Below are 26643 nucleotides of genomic sequence, written 5' to 3' on the forward strand. Positions count from 1 at the left end.
AAAATGCATCATCTTGTGTCTGCTAACTAGATCAGCTTGTTTCAGTGAATCAACTTCACCAGGATTCAGACTCCTACACTTGTAAATTCTTAGCACCAAAGACTCATTGTTAAGCAAAGAGGGTCAGGGTAAAACTACTGCCCCAAATTATTTTTGTCCAACAGATCTTCAGCTTAGATGAAAGTGCTATGAAATTTTTTTAAAATAAAACAATCCGTAGAATATACCTAACTGGTGTAACAAGTGCTTTTTTAATTTGTTTGGAAATGGAAGAGGTTTTAGAAACGAGAAAGGAGTTATGTAGTAAGCTGCTAAATCACAGGTGTTAAAACATGCAAATTTTAAAAAGAGAGCTACACTTTCAGTGTGGTATCATGAACACAGGAGTCAAAAGTTCAGTGAACACATTGGTTAACATGCCAAACATCTAGAACAAATTACTGTTGCCTAGCTTTGTTTATTGATAAATCACTTTAGTAACCTGAATTCACAAATAAGCAGTAAATAACAAAAACTACAGATAAACACAGGTTACACATGCAAATTCCTGTTCACATGTCACATGTGCAGGTACATTAAGAGCATAGTTCTAAAGATTCTGACAAAACCAGCTTTTAACAAAAACAATTTTAAAATGCAGGTATGAAAATTACATGTGAAGAATATAAAGATACCTTTTTACATTTCAGGACTCAAATGCTGCTTTTGAATATACCAAAGATGTACGACAGCTACAAGGTTCAAGTAAAAGCAGGAAGAGCTCAAGGAAATAATACTGGTCAGAGAAGAAAGGGCATTTACTTTTCACTAAAAATACACAGAAGAGCTGAATAGGAAAGTCTATGAAGAGCTTAGAAAAAAAAATCACAAAGTTATAAAGCTGACTAATCACTAATTTTCCTATATGCTAGATAACAGCAATGACATTAAAAGAAACTGCAATTCAACATTTAAAAATGCAACTTACATTTAAAGACTTTTCAAAAGTGAAATGCAATGACAGCCTTACACTCCAAATTAAATATCTGCTAGGCTCAGACTGAGATATGGAATGTTACAGGTGAAATAAAAATACAGTGTTACTTCTTATTTTTTATTGAGAATGGGACTGAAAGACAATTTTTGAAGCTTGAAAGTAGTAAATTCCACTTAAATGAAGTTTACTTTTCATAAATGAGCTTTTCACAAGGGTGCAAGATTTTTTCTTTAATAGCTTGAAGTGTCAAAATGAAAACTTGTTGCCATTCCCACATTAAGAACAAATTTGTCATTAACTTAACTGCATATGCTTTTTGCTACAACATTTAACACATGAACGGACCTATAACGCCTACTGTATTTCACTAAAACAAAAAAAAGATACAGTATCTCCATCTACTACTTGTACTGCTTTTAAAAAAGATTAACATTAAAAACAAAGCCACTGTTTTCCTCACATCCTCTTTTTCTTTTAAGCTTCTTTCTTTTGTCTGTGGTCTTCAGCCATTTTATCCAGAATTTTCTGTTAAAAGAAAGCAACCATATTTTGGATGCATTAAGCAGCTTCTCACAGTCGCAACATTAACACTTGAAACATAAAACTTGAAAACTGTATTTAAAACCTGTGCACATTGACTGCAGAGGTCTTAAACAAGACTGGCACTTCTCCACGTTCCACATACAGAAATAACATGGAGCTACTCTGAAACATTAGACTTATCAGCAAGTCACTAAATGTTCGGCTTACCAACAGTAAACACCAAAACAAGAGCCTCTACAAACATTTACTTGGCCCTGCCATTAATCCTTCCCTAAGAGGCTGCGTGACCTGGCAAGCTAAGAGAAATCACTTTCCATTTTGTCATGGACTTTTGACAGTGCTTGTGCCACTTACCTGATCCAAGTTTGCCCTCTATACAGCCAGGGACAAAACACTTCCCTGTCTCAGAAGGGTTATTGCAGAAATTAGAAGAATTTGCAGTAATTTTAATAACATTCAATAGTGATATCAAGACATCTATTTATCTTACTGCTCTCAAGAGTGAGCTAAAATAGATTGCCAGATAGAGAAATGCCTTGCCCTTGGGAAACAAAGCTGAATTTCTCCCATTCCTTCCCCCATTCTACAAACACTACTAATGTTACTAGTCACTTGTGCCATGGGAAAAGCAAAATCAAATCATGTATCATTTAAGTGATAAAACTAATAAATTGCTAACAAGTCTCTGGATCACTTCCCCCACTTCCCCTGTTTACATCAAGTATTTCAAGTCCCATAACCAGGTACACCTCAATGGGGGAGAGGGAGGAGAGGGGAAAAAAGAAAAAAAAAGAAAAAAAAAAGCTATGGGTGATGGATGAGGTGGGTTTTTTTAATACAAGATTCTGCGTGCTAGTTGGTTTCTGACCTAGTCCCTCCTTGCTGATGTTTTTCCTTTGTGACAGTCATTTGTGCCATCTGCTTTCAGGGGCCCTGTATTTATTTCAGGCTTCCCTATTGCAAAAAGGGAGCAAATTTTCAAGTCTGAGATGCCTGTTTCTTCCTTGCTGTGGGGCTCCCAGGCCTAGCTGTCAGCTCAGTACTCAACTGATATGAAATCAGTTGATGTGAACAATGCCTTATTAGAGTTTTGTTTAGAATTTCCCTTTCTCAGAGATGATATTTAAAAGCAGCTCACAATACACAAAAATACAGCAGCAGCGTAATCATTCATGCCATGCAATCATGTGATACCTCATCCACTTAGAAACTGTAAAACATGCTCACAAAATCAGAAGTTGCAAATATGATTTTTTTAAAAAAAATAGATAAATATGTAAGGTTTCAGCTTAAGTTCTGTTGACTGATTAAAAATACACTCAAAAGGACAAATGGAAAAGAGTTGAGTCATTTGTATTTACTCTACACCACTAATTCTAAGGCTGGCCTCTACTCGAATCATAATGCCCTCCTGAATCCAAATTTATGAAAAAAACCCTAGAGCCCATCTTTTAAAATGTCTATCTTGTGTATTATTTTCAAAAAATGAAATTTGAGAGCTTGAACTAAGATTATAGAATAAGCCAATTTCCACTGCCTGAAAGTTTTTTTTTTTTTTTTTTTTTTTCTCTCCAGTCCAGTCTTATTCAGATCTTTTCCCCAGGAAAGAATCACGCCAGTTAAAATGAACAAGTTTTTGCCTTACCTTCAACTTTTGATAATGAGGAAGGCTGCTGCAATGGGTCTTTTTTGCAACATCTTCATTTGTGTAGAACAGGGAACACAATTTGCAATAAAACCCTGTTTTGGGTACCACATAATTCACACCTAGAGAAGTAAACACCACAAAATAAACTAAGAGATCTACTCTACATCATTTTTTTTAAATGTCATATGTCATTTCAAGCTAAATCTTAAAACCATAATTCACTTTACATTAAAAGCTGCTTTGTCTTTAAACGTCTGTTTTAGTTTATTCAAACCAGGGCCCTAGTAATAACTAAATATGTGTATTTTTTTTCCCCTCTTTAAATCAACCTTTCAGATTAAGGATCCATTTTATTGGTTTCTTCAAGAGAACTAACAATGCTCTGTGACTGGTTTGAGTTTTGTATACTGAGTATAAATCTAAACTAATACCACTAGTGTGATTTGTGCTATTAATTGAACTTGTGTTGCTAAAAATAAACCTCTTCCAGTTTAAATTCTGCCTAAGGAAAGTGTTATGGAAAACTGTATGACAATAAAAAAAGAAAAAGAAAAGAAAATACTAGGGGCAGGGGAGGAGTGAAGGGGAGAAGAGTGGGAAACCCTGAAATGGAATGGTAAGCCTTGCCCTTGCTTCAAATGCACTGAGTCAATGCACTGCCAGGAACAGAAGTTAAATGAAATGAGAAATGTTAGTGCAATGTACAGAGATGTATTTGAAAAGAAATGGAAACAGCCTTACCAACAGGAACGCTTGGTTGGTATGGCCCAATCCTAAATTCATCTGGGATAACAGATTTCTCCTGGATATTCTTTGTTTCCTGTTCATCCTGATTGTCTGTATTTTCATGGGTGTTTTTCTCAGTATCCTGTGGTGTTGTGGTATCAGAAGCTTCAGCAGTTTCGGTCTTCAAATTATCTTCAGTTTTGGTTCCATTTTCTAAAGTTTCATTTTCCTGCTCTGGCTCCTCAATCTTGTCTACCTTGATTTCTGCCAAGCTATCATCATTTTTGCCAGCAGATTTTACTGCCAAACCCGTCTTGCGAAGTTTTTGATGATCTGAGTCTTCTTCATCACCAACCTCATCTAGAGTGACAAAACCTTCCATGCTCCGTGGAAAGCCACCCACGTATCGCTGTTGAGAAAATGTTTTCTTTACGTCAGCTTTTTCTTAAGCATTTCCCTCAAACTGGCTTAAACTGCAGAAGAGAAACATCTCTAAAATCCCTGGAAAAATCCTGAAATTCTTCCTTCAACACTTACCTCACTCATTCTAAATGTTATTCAAACACGCAGAAGCGCAAGAAGTTTGTTTTAAAGGCACCTCCCTGACCAAGGATCAGACATTCAAATTGGAGTAAATATTTTGGTACCATTAAAATGCCCACTGTTTTACTATGTCAACATTTGATAGTCAAATTGAAAGTTTTAGTACATCTGGTCTCTCCTTACTTTTTAAATCCAAACATGAGTTTTTTAATTTAAGTAGATATCATTTTGGAATGCAGAAGCTTTTTTTTTTTTTTTTTTGTTCCTGACCATCTAAAAGATCCTCAAATTCAAGTTCAAATAAAAGATCAAACCTTACCAAAACATTTCTTTTCCAGTTTAATAAAGTTTATGAAAAAAATTTAGGAAACTCTTTTAAACCTATTGGATTTTTCCTTACCTATAAAAAACCTCACTTCCTCTAAACCAAACCCCCCACCAAAAAACTCTGTACATCTCTTAAAAAAAAAAAAAATCCAACTTCATTAAAATATAGCAGATTAGACTAAATGCTGTTTTTTTCCAGCATTCCTGCTGATAGGGACATCAATGTTTCATATGTATAACAGCAATCATGCATAGCCATAAGTAGCACTAGCTCTAAAACTATGCTCTAAGAACTTAAGTCTTCAAAGAAAAAAGTTTTGGTTTGAGGCAATATATCATAAATAATACCCACATAGCAAGAAATAACCACTGCAGTTTCACTAGGCGGCATTAATCCCAACATCACGTAACTACCTTTCCAATAAAAGGATCACCAAAATTGAAAACCATGGACACTGCATTCATCAGAATAAGGACTGTACCTTACTTGTTTTACAAAACAGTATTCCAGTCCATATATAAAGTTACCGACACTCTGCATACTGGCCATTTTACATGCTATTACACATAGCAAGTATGCTTTAAACAGAAAGAAAAAGAAGCTTGTAGGAAATAAACCACCATGGCAGTGTACATGAACACTTGGTGAGGAAAAGGAAGATTATGGTAAATAGCACGTGACTAGAAAGACCTTGAAACTATTTCTTTTTTCCCATTTACAAATGGGTCTCGTCTAACCCAAAATGTACTTACCTAGCTTTCTAGCTAAGGCTAGACATAGCTACAATTCTGTCCAATCTAACACAGCCTGCAGTACCAAAAAAATCATTTAAGTGTCACTGTTCTGCTTTGTGTTCAAAAGGCCAACTGCCTCCAGTTTCATGAGAAACTGCTAGGGACAAAGTATTTCCTGGATGCTGCTTAGTATTAATCCAACAAGGAGCAAAACAAAAACCAATATACCCAGGGAAATGACATGAGCAGAAGCCCACCAATTATATTAGTTTCTGTCAAAACAGAAAGACTAATTTATTTATGATTTCATTTGCAAGTTGCAGCCAATGAAATATTTTCTTCACAGAAAGTTTAACACTTGTTTCCCTTTAGATAAGTATGACATGCATGAGTTTAGAGATCTGCACATAAAGATCTGAAATAGAATACTGTGGCAGATTGTTCAAGTTAGACTGCTTTCCCAAACTCGTACCTTGCCATATCATTACCTTTTTAAGCTTTTTCTTTGTTGCTGGATTTGCCACAACATTTCCTTCCATTTTTATGGTCACATCATCAGGTGTGTCCTTTTTCTCTTCAGTAGTCACATCAGCTAAATTGGCAACATCTGCATCATCTCCTGCTGAGCTGCCACTTTCCAATAGTGCTGCTGCTTCCTCCTCATCCACTAGCAACTCATCTTCAGATTCAAGGAGTAAACTAGGCTCATCTTGGTCTGCCTGTTCACTACTTTTAGTGCCCGATGTCTCGGCAGCATCATCCTGCTTCTCCTCTTTCACTTTGTCTTCTGCCCCGCCACTTTCAGGTTTCTGAGTACCATCCGTTTTAGACTTCTTATCACTTGGAGAATCTTTGCTGTCTGGAGAATACGTTCTCTTTCTGTAAAGAAGAAAAAAAATACTTGCTGTAACAGGAAGAGAACCCAGGAACAACTAAAAAGAAGTAGGTCATGTTTTCTAGTCAAGTCTGACAACATTGTGTTTAAGTTTAGAAAAGGGAAGGTTGAGGGAAATAGGATGCCATTTTTCAAATATGTAAATGGCTGCTGCAAGGAGAAAATGCCCTCACAAGACAGAACAACTGTTAGTGGATTTAAATTGCAGGAAGGGAAGGCTAATTAAGCACTGGAACAGATTTCTTGAGGAGCATGAAGAGGCTGCAAAATCTCCATCACTAGAGAAAGAGGGTAAGCGACTACAAATCAGGAACAGAAACATCTCAGGGCATAAATCAACAGACAAAATGATCTCAGAGCTTGCCTATTTCAGTACTCTGGATAAGGTATTTTCATGTTTCTTTTAAACACTGTTTTAACAATAATAGGAATTACCTAGTTTTATCCTTTTTCAGTAGTTCAACTCCTTTGTTTGGAATCTAAAATAAACAGATAAATAAGTAACTTTCATATTTCACAATAGATTTTTATTTATGCAAGTATCACAACATTAGTTCTAGATAGAACAGCACACTCTAGACAAGCACTTCCAATTATGTTGATCCAAAAGTACTATTACACTAAACCCACTACCAACCAAATAACGTATTACTAAGCTGTCATAAGACTTAATAATCTAGAAATCCCTGCATTTTCTCCTCACCAAAATTAGCAGTTACTCAACACAAGAATGAATGGGATATCCTGTGGCAGAAAAAAATCACATGTAACAAATCTTTTGTTTATAAACTGATGCAACATGGCACAGATAATGGCACAAATCTAACCCTGAACTATAACCTTCTCCCTGTCTCTAAGAGTGGGCTATAAGGAAAGCTTCCAAAGACTTACGACATTTCACTTAAATACGAATTATGGAATAGTGACCTTCACTTACACAAAGTATTAACATGGAAAACAAGTTCATGCCTTGGTGTTAAGTATTTGAACTTGCCACAGACTACTTGGTTTGGGTGCATGAAAATGTACAATAATAAGAATTCTGCATACTCTGTAATAAAAAGCTCTTTTTTCCCCTCTAATTGTGGTTGATAAGACAGCACCATAGTTCAGATCTCCTCTATTAGACTAGGACACTTAATGGTAGAAAAATGGGAGAGAAGTCTTACAACTACAATAGTGTTAGCCTTCAAATGACAACATGCTACGCCGTAACAAAATTAGAATTTTAAGTTAAAAAACATTCAGCTAACTCTTCTGCTTAGTATATAAAGTGAATTGCACATACAGAAAAGCAGTTACAGCATAAATGTTGACAAAGCATATTCTTAGAAATTAAATTTTGAGATTAAATACCTATCTAGGTAGCTGGAGTTAGCAGCAACAAGACCAGTGATTAAAAACCTTTCTGGTACTAAAGTTTTGAATCATACCAATACACAAAAAAACATGCATTCTGTTATAATACTTTATAGTTTAGAAATCCCTAATAACACTTTTGTCTTTAAACAAGAGTATGTGCACAACAAAATGGACAAACCAATCACCTACTGTGAAAAGGAAGAAGGAAGTTAAGAATTAGGTGTACAAGTGGACAAGTACATAGTCCTGCTGTCCAGCTTCTCATTTTATCATAGATCATTTTCAGAAGTGTGGGAAATATCCATATTACAGAATGCTCTACACAGTAACTTTTAAAGTTTGCATTATCTGATTACTCTATAATCTGAATTCTAGAATTTAAGTGATCTGAAAGGAAAATCCTTTAAATTTATTCTAAGGCTCAGAACACCACACTCAGGCTAAATAACTGCATTTAAAGAGACAGAAAATACTAAACACCACCTTACAAGTGGCTTTGAATTAGGAAGTGATAGGTGATTTTTAATTCACTTTACATATTCAACTACAATTAAAGATCACTTTCTAGCTAAAAAGACTTACCCTTAACACCAGCTTCTTATATTTTTCAGACAAATCCACCTTCACACATCTGCCTTGAAACCAAAGAGCTTTGTTGGCACAATGCTCAACCATAGCTAAAGCATCTTCTCTGGTCTCCATCTCAATGAAAGCCTGAAAAGATTAAAATATACACTCTAAATTCCTATAATATACAGAGCACTTTCATGGGCAATGCTACTTAACTCAGAACGTAACATTTTGAAATGCCAAATCAAATAATGAGGTTCAGCTCTATCAATCCTCTGCAAAGTAATTATGTTTTAATATTTACCAAAGTGCTCTAAAGTTCCTATGTTGTGAATTAAGCAACATCTGCCCCGTAGAAAGTTTCGAAATTAAGTAACTGGTATTTAAATAATCCGCAAAAGGGTCGCTGTAAGGCAACACATGATTTCAAATAAAGAGCATCTTGAATATGGAACTCTTTTCAACTATTTGGTGCTTGGTTTCTGGCAATTCTGAAGTAATTTGGAAACTTTTTTTTTTTCGGGGGGGGGAGGGGGGGCAGACAGAAGCAAGAAAGCACTTACTGAATGTATGGTATTTCTTCAAGGTTAAAAACATGACTTTCAAATATCTGCATTTCTAATAGTGAGGCTTATTTCTAGGATCAGTTACCTGACTCTTCATTCTCATGAGTATATAGTTCTTTATTTTTCCATATGGTTCAGCTAGCTTGAGAACTGCATTGTCCGAGTATCCCGAATGAGGTAAATTGCTGAGGTGAATCACACGACCAAGTTCTGGTTTCGGTGGCTCAGTTTTTTGGTCAGGTTTCCCCTCAGGTTTCTAAAATGAAGAGTTAATGAGGTTTGTTTGTTTGTTTTCAGGTACATACTACATAAAATATACTTAACACTGTACCACTTAAAGCAAGTCAATAAATTGTATGGACGTTCTTCCCATCACTAATTTGGTACAGCTGAAAGGTACATTAAAATTATTGTTATTCCTTAGCTTTATGTAACATCCTCATAACGCTTACTGCCCTAGCTTAAAATAAGGTAATGTTAAGAACAAAAGTGATGTACCTTTATTCTTTTGTATTTCTGTGATAAGTGGACTCTTACTGGTTTGCCAAATACTAGTGCTGGTGTTGTTGAATAGTATTCTACTGCAGCCTGTGCATCTTCAGTGGTTGACATTTCAATAAATGCCTGAAATCATACAAAAAAAAAAAAAAAAAAAAAAATCAGTCACCATTCTAAAAAAAAACAATCTGTATTTTGCTTAAAATCTCAAGCTCTTCCTTGCTTTGCTCTAAGTATTTCCATCAAAAATGCAGTCAAAATGAAATTTTGATTACAAGATTAACTCATCTGTAGAATTAAGGCATAGATTGCACATACATATTTCAATGCACAAATAGAACAATTACAGTACATTCAAAATGAGTTCAGGTTATATGTTTGACTACATTATACTCATGCTTGGATTCAGAACATTGAATAATTTCCTCTCATTCTTTTAAGTTCTTTCCCCTCTGAGGTATATGTTGGCTTTCTTCACACTGCAAAATATGACACCCTGTATCCAGCCTGCATGAACTACAACCAAGTAAGTTTCCAGAAAATATCAAAACAAGAACATTATTTGCAAGTGTGGTGTATTCTGAGAAAAGCTACGAATTGACAAGAATAATTTTGAACAATATTTTAAAGTTAAAATGCAGTATTACAACACTTGCGAAAAGAAACACAAACTACTCTTCCTTCCAAGCATGTAGTCTCAGTGACAAACTATTTCAAAGTCAAGCAACTTCTTTTACAAAAATTTAAGCTCAGACAGTGAGCACACTAAAAACCAGCTGGTACCAACTACACTACTAAAGGGCCTAATCTTACCTCATTGATTTTGTTTAGAATCAGGTGATTTGTAATTATTCCAAATGGTTCAACAAGCTGAAGCAGCTGGTATCTCAAGTTTTTCCCTCTCTGGAAATCCATGATGTGAACAACTCTGCTAGTTTCCTGTTGAAGACAGAAGGTATGTATGTACAGCACAACAACAAGATGTGCATCAGCTAACTTAAAAGGAAAGCCTTTCAAGGCTTGGCTCTACTTTTATTGTTCGTTTATATTTTTAAAGACTTCTTCAGTAGTAACTAACACCAGATACATATAGAAAAGGCACAGAATCTCTAAGGACATTCACAAAGGAAGATGTCTACTGTCCCCAGGTCTCCTTTCTGTATGTTCACGCCCCACAGCTTTATCATACTAGAATGTTTAAGTAAAGTCTGTATAAGTTTAGAGTAAATATTTTGTATAGTATTTGGCACAGTGAAACCCCAATCTTACTCCAAAACGTTTCAATGTTCCCATGCAAACAAATCTTAAAATCTCACTATTTTAAAAATATTCCATTCGCAAAAAAGTGTATTTGCACAAAAGCACTAATGTCTCCTTCAGAGATGTTTCTCGAAAGAAATTTTTAATACTAACCACTCGGCCTTTTTGCATGTGTCTCGGTCCTTGCATATTTCCATTTCCAGCTCCTTTAAGAAATTAAAAGGGTAAGTAAGCTTAGTTCAACTTGTAAGACTCCTATTAACATGCCTCCCTTTAGAAGTTCCTCAGAGATAAAAAGTCACTTGTAATACCAAAATGAAATGACATCAAGTTTTAAGAACACAACGTGTGCGGGTAGGGGAAACAAAACCTCAAGGGAAACAAGGAAAGGCTGGTGTTGCTTGTGGGACCACTCATCGTCTGGCTACTTTAACTCATATGATATATTGTAATACCTAGGAACACAGTTTATTAGAACCTAATACTTCCTGTGAACAGAAATTTAGGGAAAGAACATTTGAGAATGCCTGTTCATATTACCTCTTGGCCCAACAGGGGGTCCTCCAAGGTGAAATGGAGGTGGTGGTGGTCCCAAAATGCCTGGTGCAGGGTTTGTGGATTGCTGCAACATAAAAGGATCACCCCTATAAAGATAAAACAAAATTTAAATAAAAACTGTGAAGACTTCATTCTCCAAAAATGTAATTCCTGCACAGTATCCAGTAAAACAACTATTTTCATTACTTTTACTGTTGCTCTTCAGCTAGTAGAAAACAAAGGGACATATCCATTTAAAGACATGGAGGTGTGCTGTTTTACACCAAATGCTAAGAACTTCTCCTTCCAGTGAAAAACTACAGGTAAAGTATTGATTAAATGTCAACCAAAATTTGGAATTATAACAACTGTATTATTCAAACTGGAAGAACAGTAATACAATCTGTATTTTCTACCATCCATTGCTACTTACATTCCATGTCCTGAATCACTATCAGGATTCCATTCTGGGTATCTTAAAAATAAATAAATAAATAAAAAAGTAGTGAGAAAAATGAAATACTATCTTTACAATTCTGATTCTCTATATACATAATAATTTGCATACTTGTTTTTTCCATACAAGCAGCAATACCCTTACATATTACACAGATATAACACAAGTAGTAACACTGTCTACTACAAGACCACCATAAGAAAAATGAGAAGAATCTAATGACAATTAGAGTAAAAGGGAGTGTTACTTTGTGAGAAACTTCCTACAATAAATATAACACATCCAGCAATTTGTAACATTATTTGCACAGAAGTAGTTTGCTTTTTATTTAAGAAAATGCAGATGCCAGCACAAGTCTCATTAGTGTGTTGTAAAAATACATCAGATCCTCAATTCTTAAGGGCTGATTCTCTTTAAAACTTTATATTTAAATCAGTAGAATTCAGAAGTTATGAACTGCTTTTCTACCCATAATCTAAACTAATATCCCTTCTTTCTCCTGAAGATGCTCTTTAAATTGCAAGTTTTTATTCCCTACATCACACAGCATGTTTTCTAATGTTTTGTGCAATGTAATTCGCATTTAGTTGCACGTGCCCTTACGTCACAAGAATGCTTAACATATTTCAAATTCATACATTTCAAGAAGCAGTTGACAGCGCCGACTGTGAGTCGCTCCATTGATATGATGGTTCCACTCCTGCAGCAAAGTAAATAATTAAAAATTAAAGATGGCTTAAAATACGTGGCTGTTGACAAAATAATGTTGTTGTACAGCGCAATATCGCCTCTTCTAAGCTGAAGTATCTAAGATGCATAATAGATACTGAAATCTGTGTAGCACTTTAAAGAAAAACTGAAATTAGACCTACCTCTTACAACCTGGGTGAAAAAGTGTCTGATAATATTTTGTAATATAGTATTTTGTAATCTATGGGCTTGATCCTACCTCAGATATGTAAAGCTTACCAGGGAGAACTGCTACAGTATACATGCGTACCAGTTTGATTTCAGCTTTTAGAACAGGATGCTGAGATTTCTTTTTTTCTTCAATAATTTTGGAATTTCCTCTACTCTCTCTGCTTCATTCCTCAGATTTTCAAAGATTAATAGGCACTAAACACTCATGTTTTTAGAGCCAGAAAGAAGCCAAGAAATTGCAAGGAATTCAGAAAGGAAAGACTAAAAGAAAGGAAAGCACATAGCTAGGACAAAGTACAATTACACACATGGAATATAAAAATATATGAGTATTTGAGGGGGATAAGTATCAAGAAAAAAAGGAGATGGCACAGAGGAGGAATAATGGAATTAAACCAAATTACCTCAGTATCAGAGTGGAGTTCATAATGGAAAGATCCATTATATATAGAACGGATTAAGTGGAGCTGGAGTGGTCAGTAGCATAGAGGGTGCACTGGGCGACTTCAGAAGCGACTGCAGAAGAGTCAACACCTCAGCTAATGAGAAAGGACTGTAACCGCTCCCTGTAAGCTCCCTGAGCTCCATCCTTCTGGTCAGCCTGAGGCTCATCGATGGCTAATAAACATACACTTCCTTCTGGTTCTGGCTCTACTGCTAGAAAGGAATGAGGCCGTCTTACTCTTTCGTTCTTCTCTCTGCCCGCTATCTGGACTGCGGAGGGGCCCACCTCCCAGTACGTTTAAAGAGGAGAGCAGGCTAGGGGACTAACTCCTCTTTTATCAGAGTACCGAGTGCCTGGTCTTAACAGAGCTGCACGGTCTTACAAAAAGTAGCAGCAGTTTGTGTTATAGTCACGTATGTAAAGGGCATGGGAAGAAGTGACAACTTCTAAAGCTTTACTGCTACACAGTTGCGAGCCACATTCTTTATTTCCACTCTTCCGCTACTCGGGAAGCAAATAATCAGTAGCAGACAACATGGAGTAAGTGAGCTTTAGGTTCACAGAGGGAAATGAGGGGGAAAGTCATTACAAACTTTTCAGGCAGGCGTTTTCACACCTGATGGTTCTTTTTCTGATCAGCTGTACTTTCAAATGTAAAAACATGTACTGCATAGGCTGCCTATTTTATGTGTCTCTTACTTCATGTGTATTTTCTACTTGACACTGGCAAATGATTTTTCCTAACCTCTGATCTTTCACAATTTTTAATTTCTGCAGTGCTACAGCTATCCTACTGGCTAAGTGAGACATCCCTGAGGCTTCCTGTAGTGTGCCGCATACTAAATGCCTATCTGTTTTTCTACAAAAGAGAAAAAGATGGATTTTAAGTATCCCACACAGTACTGTCATTAACCTAGACTGTAACGTTCTTCCATGATGCACAAAATGTATCACATGGAGCAGGATGAAACTCTCACTCATTTTATCAAGTAAATGTAAAATGAGGGCACCACTTTATTCTTAACTGCTTAAGATGCAGGCTCTATAGTTATAAATTAATAAATACATTGATGATTAAGATAAAAAGCTAACTACAGAATAGTCAATATTTTAAGAAAAACAAAGGAATCTTCAGTTTGAAAGGTGCTGCTAACAGGGTTTATCACAGCAATAAAGAAAGCAGCCTTTCAAACACTGAAAAAAACTCTATTTTAGCACATGATTTGTAAAGCCTCAATGACTGATTCTGCTAGATACAACATGCATTTGAAGCTGTCTTAATGCATACTTTAAAATTACTGTAAACCGAATTTTAAATCATGTGCAAACTAGAGCCAAAATGCAGGGATTTAATTCTCATAATACTTCAAACACCTTTAAGTTGGCAAAAAGGAGATCTGATGTATAAACAAGGATTTCCCCCTACCAGGAAAAAGTTTTCACAACAACAATGGCTTATTTACTTTGTTCACTTTTTTTTTTTTTGTTAAAAACAATTCTTATTCTAGACTTCCCTTTAGTTCTTCCTCTCCCTAGTATGAAGTGTCACTATTCTGAGGTTTCAGGGCACTAGATATTTACAGGCACTAATTGACAAGGATGTCCAAAGTAAAGCTCCTAAAGAAATTCTGAATTGATTTTCTTAAAACTAAGATTACCTTTCACTTCAATTGATGCAAGTGAGAGGACATACTGTTCTTTAGAAAATCAGGCCAAACTTGAGCACCTAATTTTAGATATCCTTTTATTAGAGAGACAGTCATGTTTTTTTCTTTGAGGTATATCACAGTTTCTGAACTGTTTAACCTCCAAATTCATCTGCTCATGTTGCATCAGTCTTTTTCTTCAGCCGGGAGAACAAGCCCTATATCTTTAATGTCTCATTCCTTAATTAAGGAAGGGATAAAGATTGACAAAATGCCCAAGAAAACATGGGTAGAATTTACTTCAAAATTAAACAGAAAACAAGCTGGATCAAAAATATTACATATCAAAGAAGCTATTAAGAACATTGTCGGTAAAGAAAAAATATAGAGGGGTTGTCTGCCAGGTTGCTTAAGTCACATTAAGAATGTTTTCCGCTTGCTTGGGCTTGGGCTTAAATGCTTTATTCATACACTCTTCCCCTCCCCCAATCTTCTATGATGTTTTTATTTGGGAATAGGGAAAAGGAGATTTTGATACTGTGGTAATAAGTTTACAGCTTATTATTATTATTGTCCCAGCTAAGAAAAGCATTCCCTTTCTGCTTTCCATAAATTTTGGTTCTAATCAGATTACTTTAGAAGTTCTACTTGATTCAGTTTTGCAGGATACAGAATAGGAAATTCCGTAACTGTTAGGTATGCAAAGCGGAGGAAAAAAGGAGAGGAAGAGAAAAATTCTCACTGTGACATGATCTCTAAAATTAGAAGCAAAGCCCAAACTTGGGTCATAAGAAACAAGATCTAGTCTCAAATATTTTATAGTGCGCTAGCAGTTTAAGTCAAAGCATTTTTCTAGAAAAGATGATTTTAAACGTTACAGAAGAATACTATCAAAAGAATTTGATATTTCTCATATTTGGAAAGGTATTTCACATTTGATATCCTTCAAACACATCTTCAGACCAAAGCAAACTAAGAATAACAAGATTTTTAAATAAAGTGCTAAAAAGAACCCTACTTACAGGATTACTGGTTGCCATCTTCAAGGGCCTCAGAAGTTAACGTTTTCAATCTAACCAAATGAAGTCCTTTTTACAAAACTGAGTGTGGCATCTAATTTGTTAATACCTAAACCTTTCACGAAAATAAACTTCAAATATATAGGAGACAAGAAACCTGAATTACTGTGATTAATTTATATAAAAGTAGTTAAAGCAACACGAAGTTATAAACTGTCAGATCAGTTGGTATAATATAGCACATATGTTCTAAACCTGTTTTGATAGTTTACTTTTAAGGACTGAACACCACTTTCATATCTTTCAAAAAGATTAGAGATATAGAACCAGTACTTTGAGAGGTAACTGTAAAGAAATGGTTAGTAACAATAATTCCAAATTGCATCAATTTTACAGTAACAGCATGTATTATATTTTTTATTTGAAGGCCTTCAAGCTAATAAGTCACTAACTGTGATGAGAGGGGCACTGTATTTTAAATTTTAAATTGCCTAGTATACTAAAATTCGGCAGGATGAGTAAAATTGAAAAAGCTGAAAGTGAGAAGGCTCTGAAAATAATGCCTAAGTAAATATGCCATTTTGAGTAAACTGCTACCTTTTCAGAGAACTGAACTAATTATGAACAAGCTAAGAGGGAAGTCTCAGCATAACTGAATATACCAGAAGATTCACTCTACTTGCGAGTCAAGTAAAGAACACTACTAGGAACACAGAGCAGGATACTGCAGCAGCAGACTGATTCTTTGGAGATTCTATAGGGATAGATGCAACATGTGACAATAAAAAGTGAGTCTGAAGTGTCTAAGAAAGTTGTGAAAAAGGAGAAAAATGACGACAAATTTCAGCCATAGTATGAGATAGAGTGTTAAAGTGAAATTAAAAAGGCAAGAATGAGCTAATCTAAAACGTGAATTTAACTTTTGCAAATAAGTTCCAGGGCTCTACATTAACTCTTTCCCTTTGGACAGGGAAAAAGCAGAACTGTGCAAGAATGCATCTTAACTACATATAAATCAGCAATCAAGATAGATGTGGAGGAGAGCTGAAACTAGCTTCCTGAATAGCACAGTAGATACACTGCAAAAAGAAAAAAACCCAAACAAAAAAATCCCACACCCCACAAAAAAAAAAAAAAAAAAGAAAAAACCCAAACCAACAACAAATAAAAACCCCGCCAAAAAACTATTTAAATGCCAGATGTTTGTGGTTAAGAGAACATGTAGATGCAAAATATAAATAAGATATCCCAGTAGATGATAGCTGTTTGACCTGAAGTTAAACAATCTGGGGGGGAGAAAAAAAAAAAAACCCAAACCAAAACATTAATGTAAAGCCCTGGTTTAAAATGTTTGTTAACAATTACCTTGTAAATAAACCAAGTGCCTTTTTCACTCTCAAACAAACTTTCAGATCATTTTAAAAGCAACCAGGCTATAGAAATAATTAAAGAAAAAGGTAAAAACAGAACAGATACTACAACGTAAAGGAAAATAGAAGTATCTGGTGCATAACTCACCTTATTAGAATGAACTGGCATATCACATATAGAGCACAGATGGGGATAACCCTTCGGTAAGAATCCATGGAAGTCTTCAATATTGCTATTTGGAGGAGCACCTCTCTTTTTCTCAAAGAGAGATCTCTCAGGACCAGGACCACGACCCATTCTCTCATACTCACTGTCAAATTTATGATAGTTATGCGAAGTCTCACCATAGAAAGATTCATCCCTACACCTTTCTCCATCTCTTAATCTGTCATCTTCATAATCCATTCTGTCATAATAACCAGATTCTTGAGAACGACTTCCATGGTCATAGTCAACCACCGGGTTGAGGCTAGGACCACGATCATCAAAACTATCTCTTCTAAAATGCCTTTTTTCTTCCCAATCATCCCTAGGTACTCTGTACGGTGGTTCCCGTGTGGATGATCTGCCATCTCTACCATAACCTTCTTCAGCTCTCCTCCTTTTAAGTTGTAGAAGGATCTGAGGCAAGTTTTCAGGAGTAATCTTGTCCTCGGGATAGCGACTCAGTTCATCTAAGTCTCTAGCAGACAGACCAAAGCTGGCCAAAATATTAGTGGCCTGGTCTGCATCTCCACGGTGCTGAGAAGACAAAGGGAGCGGACCTCTACTTCCAATGTTAAATATAGACTGCAAATTATGGGAAGAGGTACTACCAGAAGACAGTGCACTATGAGATCCTTGTTGGTTCAATGAAGAACTCATTCCAAGATTCATTAAGCTAGCAAGGCGTGCAGTACCCTGGTTCATCCTTCCAAGAGATGCTGGCATATTTAAAGACTGGGTAGCAGCAGCAAGAAGGCCTATTCCTGCAGAGAGGTCACGCCCATGACCTTGTGAATCCCTACTTAGAGATGACTGCTGGAATGACTTGGACATTGTAGAACTATAGCTTGTCTACTTTACGGATCAAAAAATTTTTTTAAAGATGGCTGAAAAGAAAGCTCACACTAGAAAGCTAGGCAAACTTCACTTCGAAAATGGTAACGCCAAGAAAGAGGATCAATAATGACTGCAGATCTTCTTCAAGCTGAGAAACACCAGACAATTCTGTAGAAAAACAAGCAGTTTTAGTCATAAATCCCTTTACACAGATGCCGTTTTAAACTTACGCATCATGTTGATCTAAAAACATTAAAAGATCTCAATCTTACAAGGCTTTTATTACATAACTTAACAGACTCAAGATGTACCCAGAACCTACATATATTATTTCAGATAAAAATACAGTAGTGTTTCCTATACATACTACTACTCTTCTACAAAAAGCTACTTTCATACCGAAAGACAAGTGAATTTCAGAAGTTTGGGATGTGTGAAAGCAGCTAAAGTTTACAAGTATATAAGCCTCGATCTCTGGTTAATGACTTTGTATATACCCTATGTTACTATACTACATTCTAGGAGAAGACCACAAAAAACATAAGTTCACAGAATCCAAGATGACTTTGGCATATAACACATATTTGAAAATGAAACCTATACCACCACAGAGTAGGACGAAAGGAAGTTAAAAGTAACTGAAGTTTGGGCAACAAGTGTCTGCTGTAAGATCTGGTAAATAAGACCAAACATAATAGTCAATCTTTATGCAGTAAAATCAAATTATTGATGTGAAGATAGATGTGAACAAGAAAAATAAGTTTTAAATTTGCAGGAAGTAAATAAGACCTCTTGCTCAAATTGCAGTTATATGGATAATACCACATATGAAGTGAATCTTTATTCCATTACATGGCAGCCATGACATCAGCCTGTACTTTCAGACCTCAAGCTAAACAAAGTCAGGCTTAGTCAGTACTTGGATGGGAAACCAAGGAAAACCCTACTGCTGCAGAAAGAGGTACTAGTAAGTCAGCAGATGGCACTACGCCCCCAGCCAGTTCTGCAAATTCATGTCTCTTACCAGCATATTGTTTCCTTGTTTCAGACTTGACTTTGACACCATGACCACATGTGGTAGTTAAAGATCCTAAAACAATACTCACAAGAGATGGGTATCAGGCCTGTGTCCCACATAAATCCTAACCTAGTATTAAAATACTTGGCCAAACTGCATTTACTCAAAGTTGTAACTAAACAATACATCAGTGCCCACAGTACTGCCACATGGTAGAAAAGGCATATTTCAAAAAAAAAAAAAAAAAAAAAATCTCCTTTTTTTGTGCAGATGGGAAATAAATTGTAATAAACCTCCTCCATACTACTTCAGCTCTGGGATACATAAAATGAAAAGCAATTCAGCACACACAGAGACATTTCACCAGCAACTGGTGGGTTTTGGGTCCCAGATGCAGTAAAGCCCTTTCAAATCTCTGCAGAACTTTTTGCTTCTCCAGCACTGCGACGTGGATGCACACAGAACACACAATGGCTTGAGAAAGAAAAAGGCACAAATTGCATAGCTCAAAACAAAATCAACTTCTAAGAGAACAGGTACATTTGTGGAAAAATGGAAAAAGGGACAAAACGGGAGCAAGGATCTCTCCTCAAAGAGACCAGCTGTGGCAAGAACAATTTCTCTTGTACTGGAAACAGAGGAAAAAAGGCCAGGGTTATGAATGTATACATCTCCCAACCGCCTACCAAATTCAAAGCCCTGTTTCCAAGGTGCATAAAGCAAAGGTTTTTTTCCCCACTTTTTTAAATTTGTAAAGCATTTTGGTATTCTCTAGGGTAAGAGATCTCATATATTGCTTTTAAGGACAGAAAGGTGTTGCGACATTGTATTTATAGAAAATCCACATTTTTTTCTGACTAAGAGATGTATAAAGTACACAAAACTCCCCTAGAAGTCCATCTTTGACAGGTAATCGCCTTATGTAATTTCGTATGTATTCTCTCATCAGTACATTCTGACCTCATATTTCATCTATGCTTTTAAAATACATGTTTTGGAGTCATTTAAAGCAAATTAACTGTGAAGCATTTGGTTAAGAACAAGAGATTGAGAAACATGGGAACAAAAATAAGTTTAAGAGTATCCAAGGCAGAAGATAGAGAAGTACTGCAGAAAGTTTCAGAGAACAGTCAGTGAGACAAGAATACAGGGAGAGCAGAGGAGGCAATTACTAAGTGAGATACCAAAGACAAACGGAACACACTAAAGAGCTTCTAAATAGAAATCATTTAAGAACTACCCTGTAAAAGGAAGGCTCATTCAAGTTCAAACACACAAGAAACATCCATATTCTCCTGGGTACAATGTTTTTATCTTGTTTTTAATCTTACATACATTCAGCAGTCTTCAAAGTACTCTATGAACAGTGTTACAAGTTTACCTTACCCAATTTTAAGTATAAATTTCCTTCTAGTTCATTAACACACTTACAAAATGGTTTCAAAGTGGGTTTACTAGGTCCTTTATAAACCCAGCTATACCAGAGGGCTTTACAAACCAGACCATGACAGTGGTTCAGCAGACAACCACATGGTCAGGAAAGGCATGATGCTGTTAATGCAAGGACCTGCACTATTCAAGTTTTCAATAAATCAGGAAAGTTCTCTACACTTCAAAAATACCATTTCTCTCAGAACAGATGCTCACTAATCCTCTTGTCAGTCTTTCAACAGGCAATTCATTGTCCACTGCTTTGGAGAGATTATCACAGAACAAAACCCAACACATCCCAGTCTCGCAGGGAACTGCGCTGCAGAGAAACGGATTACACACCACGGTTCAACTCCACTTACAAATGGAGTTTTTACATAATGTTACCACGCTGCTGCAAACCCTGGTAGAAGAAGGTAATAAGTCAGGAAAAAATAAAAATAAGAAAGAGACTGGGGGGAGGGGCAGGAAACAAGACAAAGGAACAAACAGGGGCAATCTTAAAAAAAAAAAAAAAAAAAAAAAAAGCATGAAGGGGGAGAGCAATGCATTTAAATAATGGTGACAAAATGTTATCTTACTGGTTAGTACACCAACCTGCCCTACACCTAGTTAGGTATTTGAATAGCATACTTACTAAGTTACATTTCCAGATGGTTAGCTTCAAAAATTCACCATTTGTTGTATCACTGTCATCTTGCGATTGCTACTGTATTTGTCCCCTGAATCTCCCCATTCTTTAAGATCAGACCAAAAGACAATAAAACAAGGTGTGTTTGGGGGTGGAGGGAAGAGCTCTAAAATCATACCGAAGAATTTTTAACTTCCACATGGTCAGGTTTAATATGCAATTCTAAGATCACATTTCTTATTGAAACAATGCAATCTGATGTCAGTATCTGATAGAGACAGGTTCCTACGGATCAAAGTCTGCTGGCTTTTGAGCAAATGTGCCATCAACTGAGTCACAGCAACAAGATGACTATGACTGAACAAAGCAGTCCAAAGATCCAGATATGATTTAGCTCAGTTGAAAGTGTCATGCTAAACATTCTTCATATAATTTCAGCTATTCTGGGAACAGACAGGCTTTCAGATATACATTTTTAAGATCTGTGGTCGGAAATTTGGCCATATTAAGATTTGAAAATATACAATAAAAAGTTATTTCGAAATAAGTTGAAAGCTAAATGTTACTAGATTTACAGACAAATGTGAACTATGAAAAAACCCACTATTTCTACAAGTTGCACAAGAGTTTTCTGTAAAAGCAGACAACATAAGAAATCTGAATCCTACAGAATATACAGCTGCCAAATAAAGGCAGAAATAATACTGAATTTCAAACACTATAGAAGGATTTTTTAATATAAAGGTGATAATAAATTGTTTTTAATAAAACAGATATAACTCTTGAATACATTTAGAAATGTGTTAGCAACCAGATCATGCTATTCACTCTCAGGGAAAGCTGTACGTAAATATTAGTTTTGTTTCTGAAGAATATTCTTGGGATATATGATCATGTTGGCCATAACAATCTTAAATTACTGCCCTTTATGGAACATCAATAGGCTGAAAATATTTTTGTTTCCTATTCCTTCCACCACCCTCAGTTTCTTTACCTGGGTATACATATTAGATCTTTAATATCTCATTTTATAACAACTCATCTTTTATGTTTCTCTTCCACTACTTAGAAGTCTCCAGCATGAAAAAGAATCAAGTTTGCACTTTCTACTCAGTTTCGCTTTCATTCCAAGAACAAATAACTTGATTAAATTTAATTTTTTGAGTAAAGCCAGTTTTTATAAAGACATGAAATACAGTAATCTACAAGCTGAAAAATACTCCCTTAGTTCTAAGGGCACAAAATTCTTGAAAAATGTACATCCTTGAAACAAATGCCTCTGAATTCTTTCACATCCAGAATCCTTGCTTTCTGGATAACAATCTACAGATTTTTCTTCTCCTACCCTTATGAGTTATTCTCAGTGTGTCAATTCATTTTGCTACTGAAGAATTCATATGACAAATACAGATGACTCTCTGTATGGCTCTGAGAAATAATAGTAGTAAAAAGACAAGAACTTCCAAGGAAATTAGAAGCAGATGTTATCTAGCTGCTGAATGTACAAGTGTACCGAATTTCAAATCCATGGGATTGCTTTAACTTGCACAATACTGAAAAGGCTGTTTTTCTGAAGGCAAAGGAGCAAGATCAAATCATCAAACAACCCTGCATACAGAAAACGTGGCCTGTCACCTATTTCACAGACTAGTATTTCTTCAAAGCACAATATTTAATATTGTTTTTCTGCATGTAAGAAAATGACTCATCTTGTTCAATCTCTGATCTTCAACTGTCACAACTCGAGAAATGTAAGCAGAGCCTGTCACTGTTAAACCAGAAGGATGCTTTTTTTAATGTACAGATTAGACAACCACTTATAGGCCTTGGAAAGCTAAGCATTTGATTTCTGATAACTACATTTAGCTTTGCCTCAGAGACTTGCTTGATCGGTGGAGCTCATCACAATTTGAAGTATGAAATTACTATAACCGAAGACTGCTTCAAAACAACTAAACATTGCATGTTACAAAGACTGTTATTTACAAATGAAAAGATAACTAGTTTAGCAATTAAGAATATTACAAGAATTTACACAATGTTCAATATTTGAATGCTACCTAAAGGAGCACTATAAAATTAAGATGCTGAGAAAACATGTATTTTTAGAAAGTGAAAAGGTAAGTGACTAGAAACATATGTATTTTTATATACACACATGGAGTCGTGTGTTGACTCTAATGGTCTCTAGTACCAATTAGATCTATGGCTTCCACAAACTCCTTCCTACAATACATAAATCCACTCTTTATGACTAACTTCAGTGCTCCAACCTACACTAAGATGCACGCATACAGATCCCTGTACTTATGCAAAATTCCAGGATGCCTTTAAGACTTTGTTCAATAGAAAGCATCTGCCAGCAACAAAGACATTGCAGAATGATTCAGGATCTTAGACTGGAAGCTCTTGTAATAACAACCACATGCTCACACACTTGCCAAAGCAAGAAGACAATCACTATTCATTCACAATTTACATTTGGGGATGAATAGTCTTATAGGAACTGAAACTTTTACAAAAGCACAGAACATACCATAATTATTTTTTTAAATAAATATTCATACACAAAGTAATCCAAAACTAGACTAAATCAAAGAACGTGCCAGTGTAATACAGAACCAATTCCACCTCATTTTTTGACTTCTGTACTGTGATCTGGTAAGTGACCAAAAGCTTTCTGACCAACCAGTAAATACAAGTGTGCCTCCAGGCATCTCTAGAGCTGGGATAGAAGAGTGTTCCTTCCTGACTGAAATCTTGCTGTGAGTTTGTCAACATGTGTTCTAGCTGCAGAGAACAATCAGTGGACTGTTCAACTGTTTCAGTACCCAAAGTAAAAGCTGCCTTGTTTAAGCTATGATTACCTAATGTTGTACTTAAACACCTGCAAACTAAGTTAATTCAGAAATATTTTAAGGCATTTACATTTGTTTTCCAAGACTTGTTGTCTGACTTACAGAAAGTTAAGGAAGAATACAACAGCACAAAGGCTATATAAAAGGCTACTTACAAAATAAACTCATAAACTGTATGGAAGTAATTTCTTTCCAGGTTTGCTTACAACAGTTTCTCCTGAGACTTACTGAACTACCTAGAACACTGTCAAATGTTGCATCACAAGTATCTTAGCATTCAGCAACTACTTCAATAGAATTCTCAATACAGACACACGTGTGTCACAGAGGGGAGCAGACGATACTTACTTCTCCCCCTTCAAGTTAATGAGGCTTTTTATTTAAGCGCAGTGCTGAACATGCTAAGTGGAAAAGCTATTTTAGCTACGTGGATCAGGACATCTTGTTTCCTTGATTTAGTTTGGAGTCTCAAAGACTGATTTTTCCCTTCCCTATTTCATTTTATCTTTAGGAATGTGTATATTCATAGTCTAAGGATCCATTTCGGGTTAACTTAATTTCTGTTAGTTATTCCTCCCATCCTTCATGCTGAGATGCATAGAGCACCCAGATAGTTTCAAAATACCAGAAACTGTAGTTTCAATAAACAAAAGCTTCAGATAACTTCTCGAAAACAAACACACACAAAAGTCTCATGACATTCTGAACCTAATCAGAATCATGAACAAGTTATCAAAGCTCTTAAATCTGCTGTTCAGATTTCATTGCTTTGACTATTCTAGTGCACTATGGAGAAGTACTGATACTGGGTTATCGCTGAGCAAGCATATGCATAAGGCTTAACTACCAATACCCTAAACTGAATTTAATTATTCCACGTAAATAAGTAATGAGTTGTGTGTTTTTAAATAAAACTGAAGATAGAAAATTATTAATTTCTGTGTAATATTAAACAGATTGAGTTTTTGATGTATGTTAATAAATTAATGTTTTAATACATTACATCATTTAATGTATTGCTGCATTTCAACAGAATCTTTTTAAATAAAGATCGTAAGACACTCCCTTTTTCTCTTCTGAGGTACAAAACACAGAATCTGTTTGAAATATGACTGTCAAGTTTTGAACAAGAATTGCCCACTATTTAATCTTGCTTTAGGAACTTAGGACCACCTATTTTGTCTACAATTCAAAAAAAAATCTGAAGAATTTTAAGGTGGGTTAAAAAGGGGGGGGGGGGGTGGGAGACCAGCTAACCATTTTTAAAAAATATTAGTTATTTTTTTCCCCAAAAGTATGCTTTGTGGATAAGAAGAGACATACATTTAAGATGCTAAAGAGGGATTTTCAGCTTTCTTTCTGTGTCATAAGCGTTTCATTTATTTAAACAAAGCAATCCTTAAGGTAACCAGAGACGGCTTCTTAATTTCACTTTGCTCTAAGCACAAATGAACTTATGTATCATTACTTTGATTCAGGATACAATACATATACAAAAAAAATGCAGTACATTATTAATCCACCACAGGAGAAAGGAGATCCCTGCAGCATGACTTGTAACCACAGTCCAAATTACGTGAAAGTGAAACTGAGTAGAAAGAGGAGTCAATTTGGTGTTTCCACTGTCAGTATTCCTAATGCCCAATTAATTAATTCTTAATGCTGGATAAATATCAGAAGCGAGGGTTTTCACAAGTCACAGCCTTCGCAGATGTCAGCGCGGCCCACGTATTAACGTGCTGTTCAGCTTCTGAACGGCCGTCCGCGAGGCCGGCAAACGACCACACCACGGAGAAAGGTGCTGGCTTTACACGAGGCCTGAACTGGAACCAGAAGGGGCGCTGGGCAGCCGCGCAGCCTTCCAGTCAGCGGGGCGAGCGTGCGCCCGGCGGGGGCCCGCTGCAGGCCCGCCCGACGCGCCTCGAATCCTAGGAGCCGACAGGAAAACCGCTCCCTCCCCCCCGGCGCGCGGCCGCCGGCGATCGAGGCCGCGGCCGGGCGCGGCGCCCCGCGGCTTTGTTCGCGGCGGGCCGGGGCCGGGGCCGGGGCCGCGCGGCCCCGCGCAGCGCCGCTGCAGCGCCGCCAGGCGGCGGGCGGGGGCGCTCGCGGGCCGCCCGCGGCACGGGCCGGGCGCGCATGCGCGCTGCCGCCGCGCGGCGCGGAGCGCGGGCAGCGCAGGGCCCCGCGGCGGCTCCTAACGGCGCCTCCCCGCCCCCCGCCCGCGGGGCGGCGGCCGCCGGGGCCGCTTCCTGACACGGCGGCGGCGGGGCGGGGGCGGCGCCCGGGCCGCTCCTACCTCCGGGCCCGCGGCTGCCGGGACGGGGCCGCCGCGGCGCCTCCCGCTCGCTGTCGCACCAACGGCTCCACACGGCGGGGGGGGGGAAGGGGGCGGCTGCGCGAGCCTCACGCGCGAGCCTCACGCGCGACCGCGCCGCGCGCCTCACGCAGCGCTCGCGAGAGCCCGCCCGCTGCCCGCCCGCTCACGTGCCCGCGCGCGGCGGCCGCCCGCTCCGCTCCGCGCCTCTCCGCTCGGCTCCGCTCGGCTCCGCTCCGCGCGGCTCGCTGGCGACGGCACCCCGCCCCGCCCTCCGTGTGGCGATGTGGACGGGCGGAGGAGGG

The 26643-nt window shown here is 37.2% G+C and overlaps 1 protein-coding gene across 3 annotated transcripts; it reads right to left on the bottom strand.

Annotated features, from left to right (window-relative positions):
• Positions 1-437: 437 nt before the first annotated feature.
• Positions 438-26643, bottom strand: MATR3 (matrin 3). 3 transcript variants are annotated; one of them, XM_062587403.1, is made up of 14 exons: positions 26513-26643; positions 12282-12343; positions 11620-11661; positions 11190-11293; positions 10803-10855; positions 10203-10328; positions 9390-9515; positions 8977-9147; positions 8338-8469; positions 6829-6872; positions 5987-6377; positions 3909-4302; positions 3165-3286; positions 438-1501 (listed from the first exon to the last, which is right to left on the bottom strand). In XM_062587403.1, coding segments are annotated over exons 3-14 (1716 nt in total). In that variant the 5' UTR covers positions 11622-11661; positions 12282-12343; positions 26513-26643; the 3' UTR covers positions 438-1450. The 3 variants fall into 3 exon arrangements, with proteins under 3 accessions (XP_062443387.1, XP_062443385.1, XP_062443386.1); XM_062587401.1 differs by lacking the exon at positions 26513-26643 and adding an exon at positions 17193-18254; XM_062587402.1 differs by lacking the exons at positions 3165-3286; positions 26513-26643 and adding an exon at positions 17193-18254.

This window comes from Rhea pennata, chromosome 14, assembly GCF_028389875.1.
Source record: "Rhea pennata isolate bPtePen1 chromosome 14, bPtePen1.pri, whole genome shotgun sequence".
NCBI classification, from domain to species: Eukaryota; Metazoa; Chordata; class Aves; order Rheiformes; family Rheidae; genus Rhea; species Rhea pennata.

Coding starts and splice junctions, on each gene's coding strand:
- MATR3 (XM_062587401.1), bottom strand. CDS start 18,083: ATGTCCAAGTCATTCCAGCAGTCATCTCTAAGTAGGGATTCACAAGGT. Junction 8,470..8,976: donor TCATGAGAATGAAGAGTCAG/GTAACTGATCCT, acceptor TAATCTTTTCAG/GCTTTCATTGAGATGGAGAC. Junction 6,378..6,828: donor CTGAAAAAGGATAAAACTAG/GTAATTCCTATT, acceptor TCTTCTTTACAG/AAAGAGAACGTATTCTCCAG.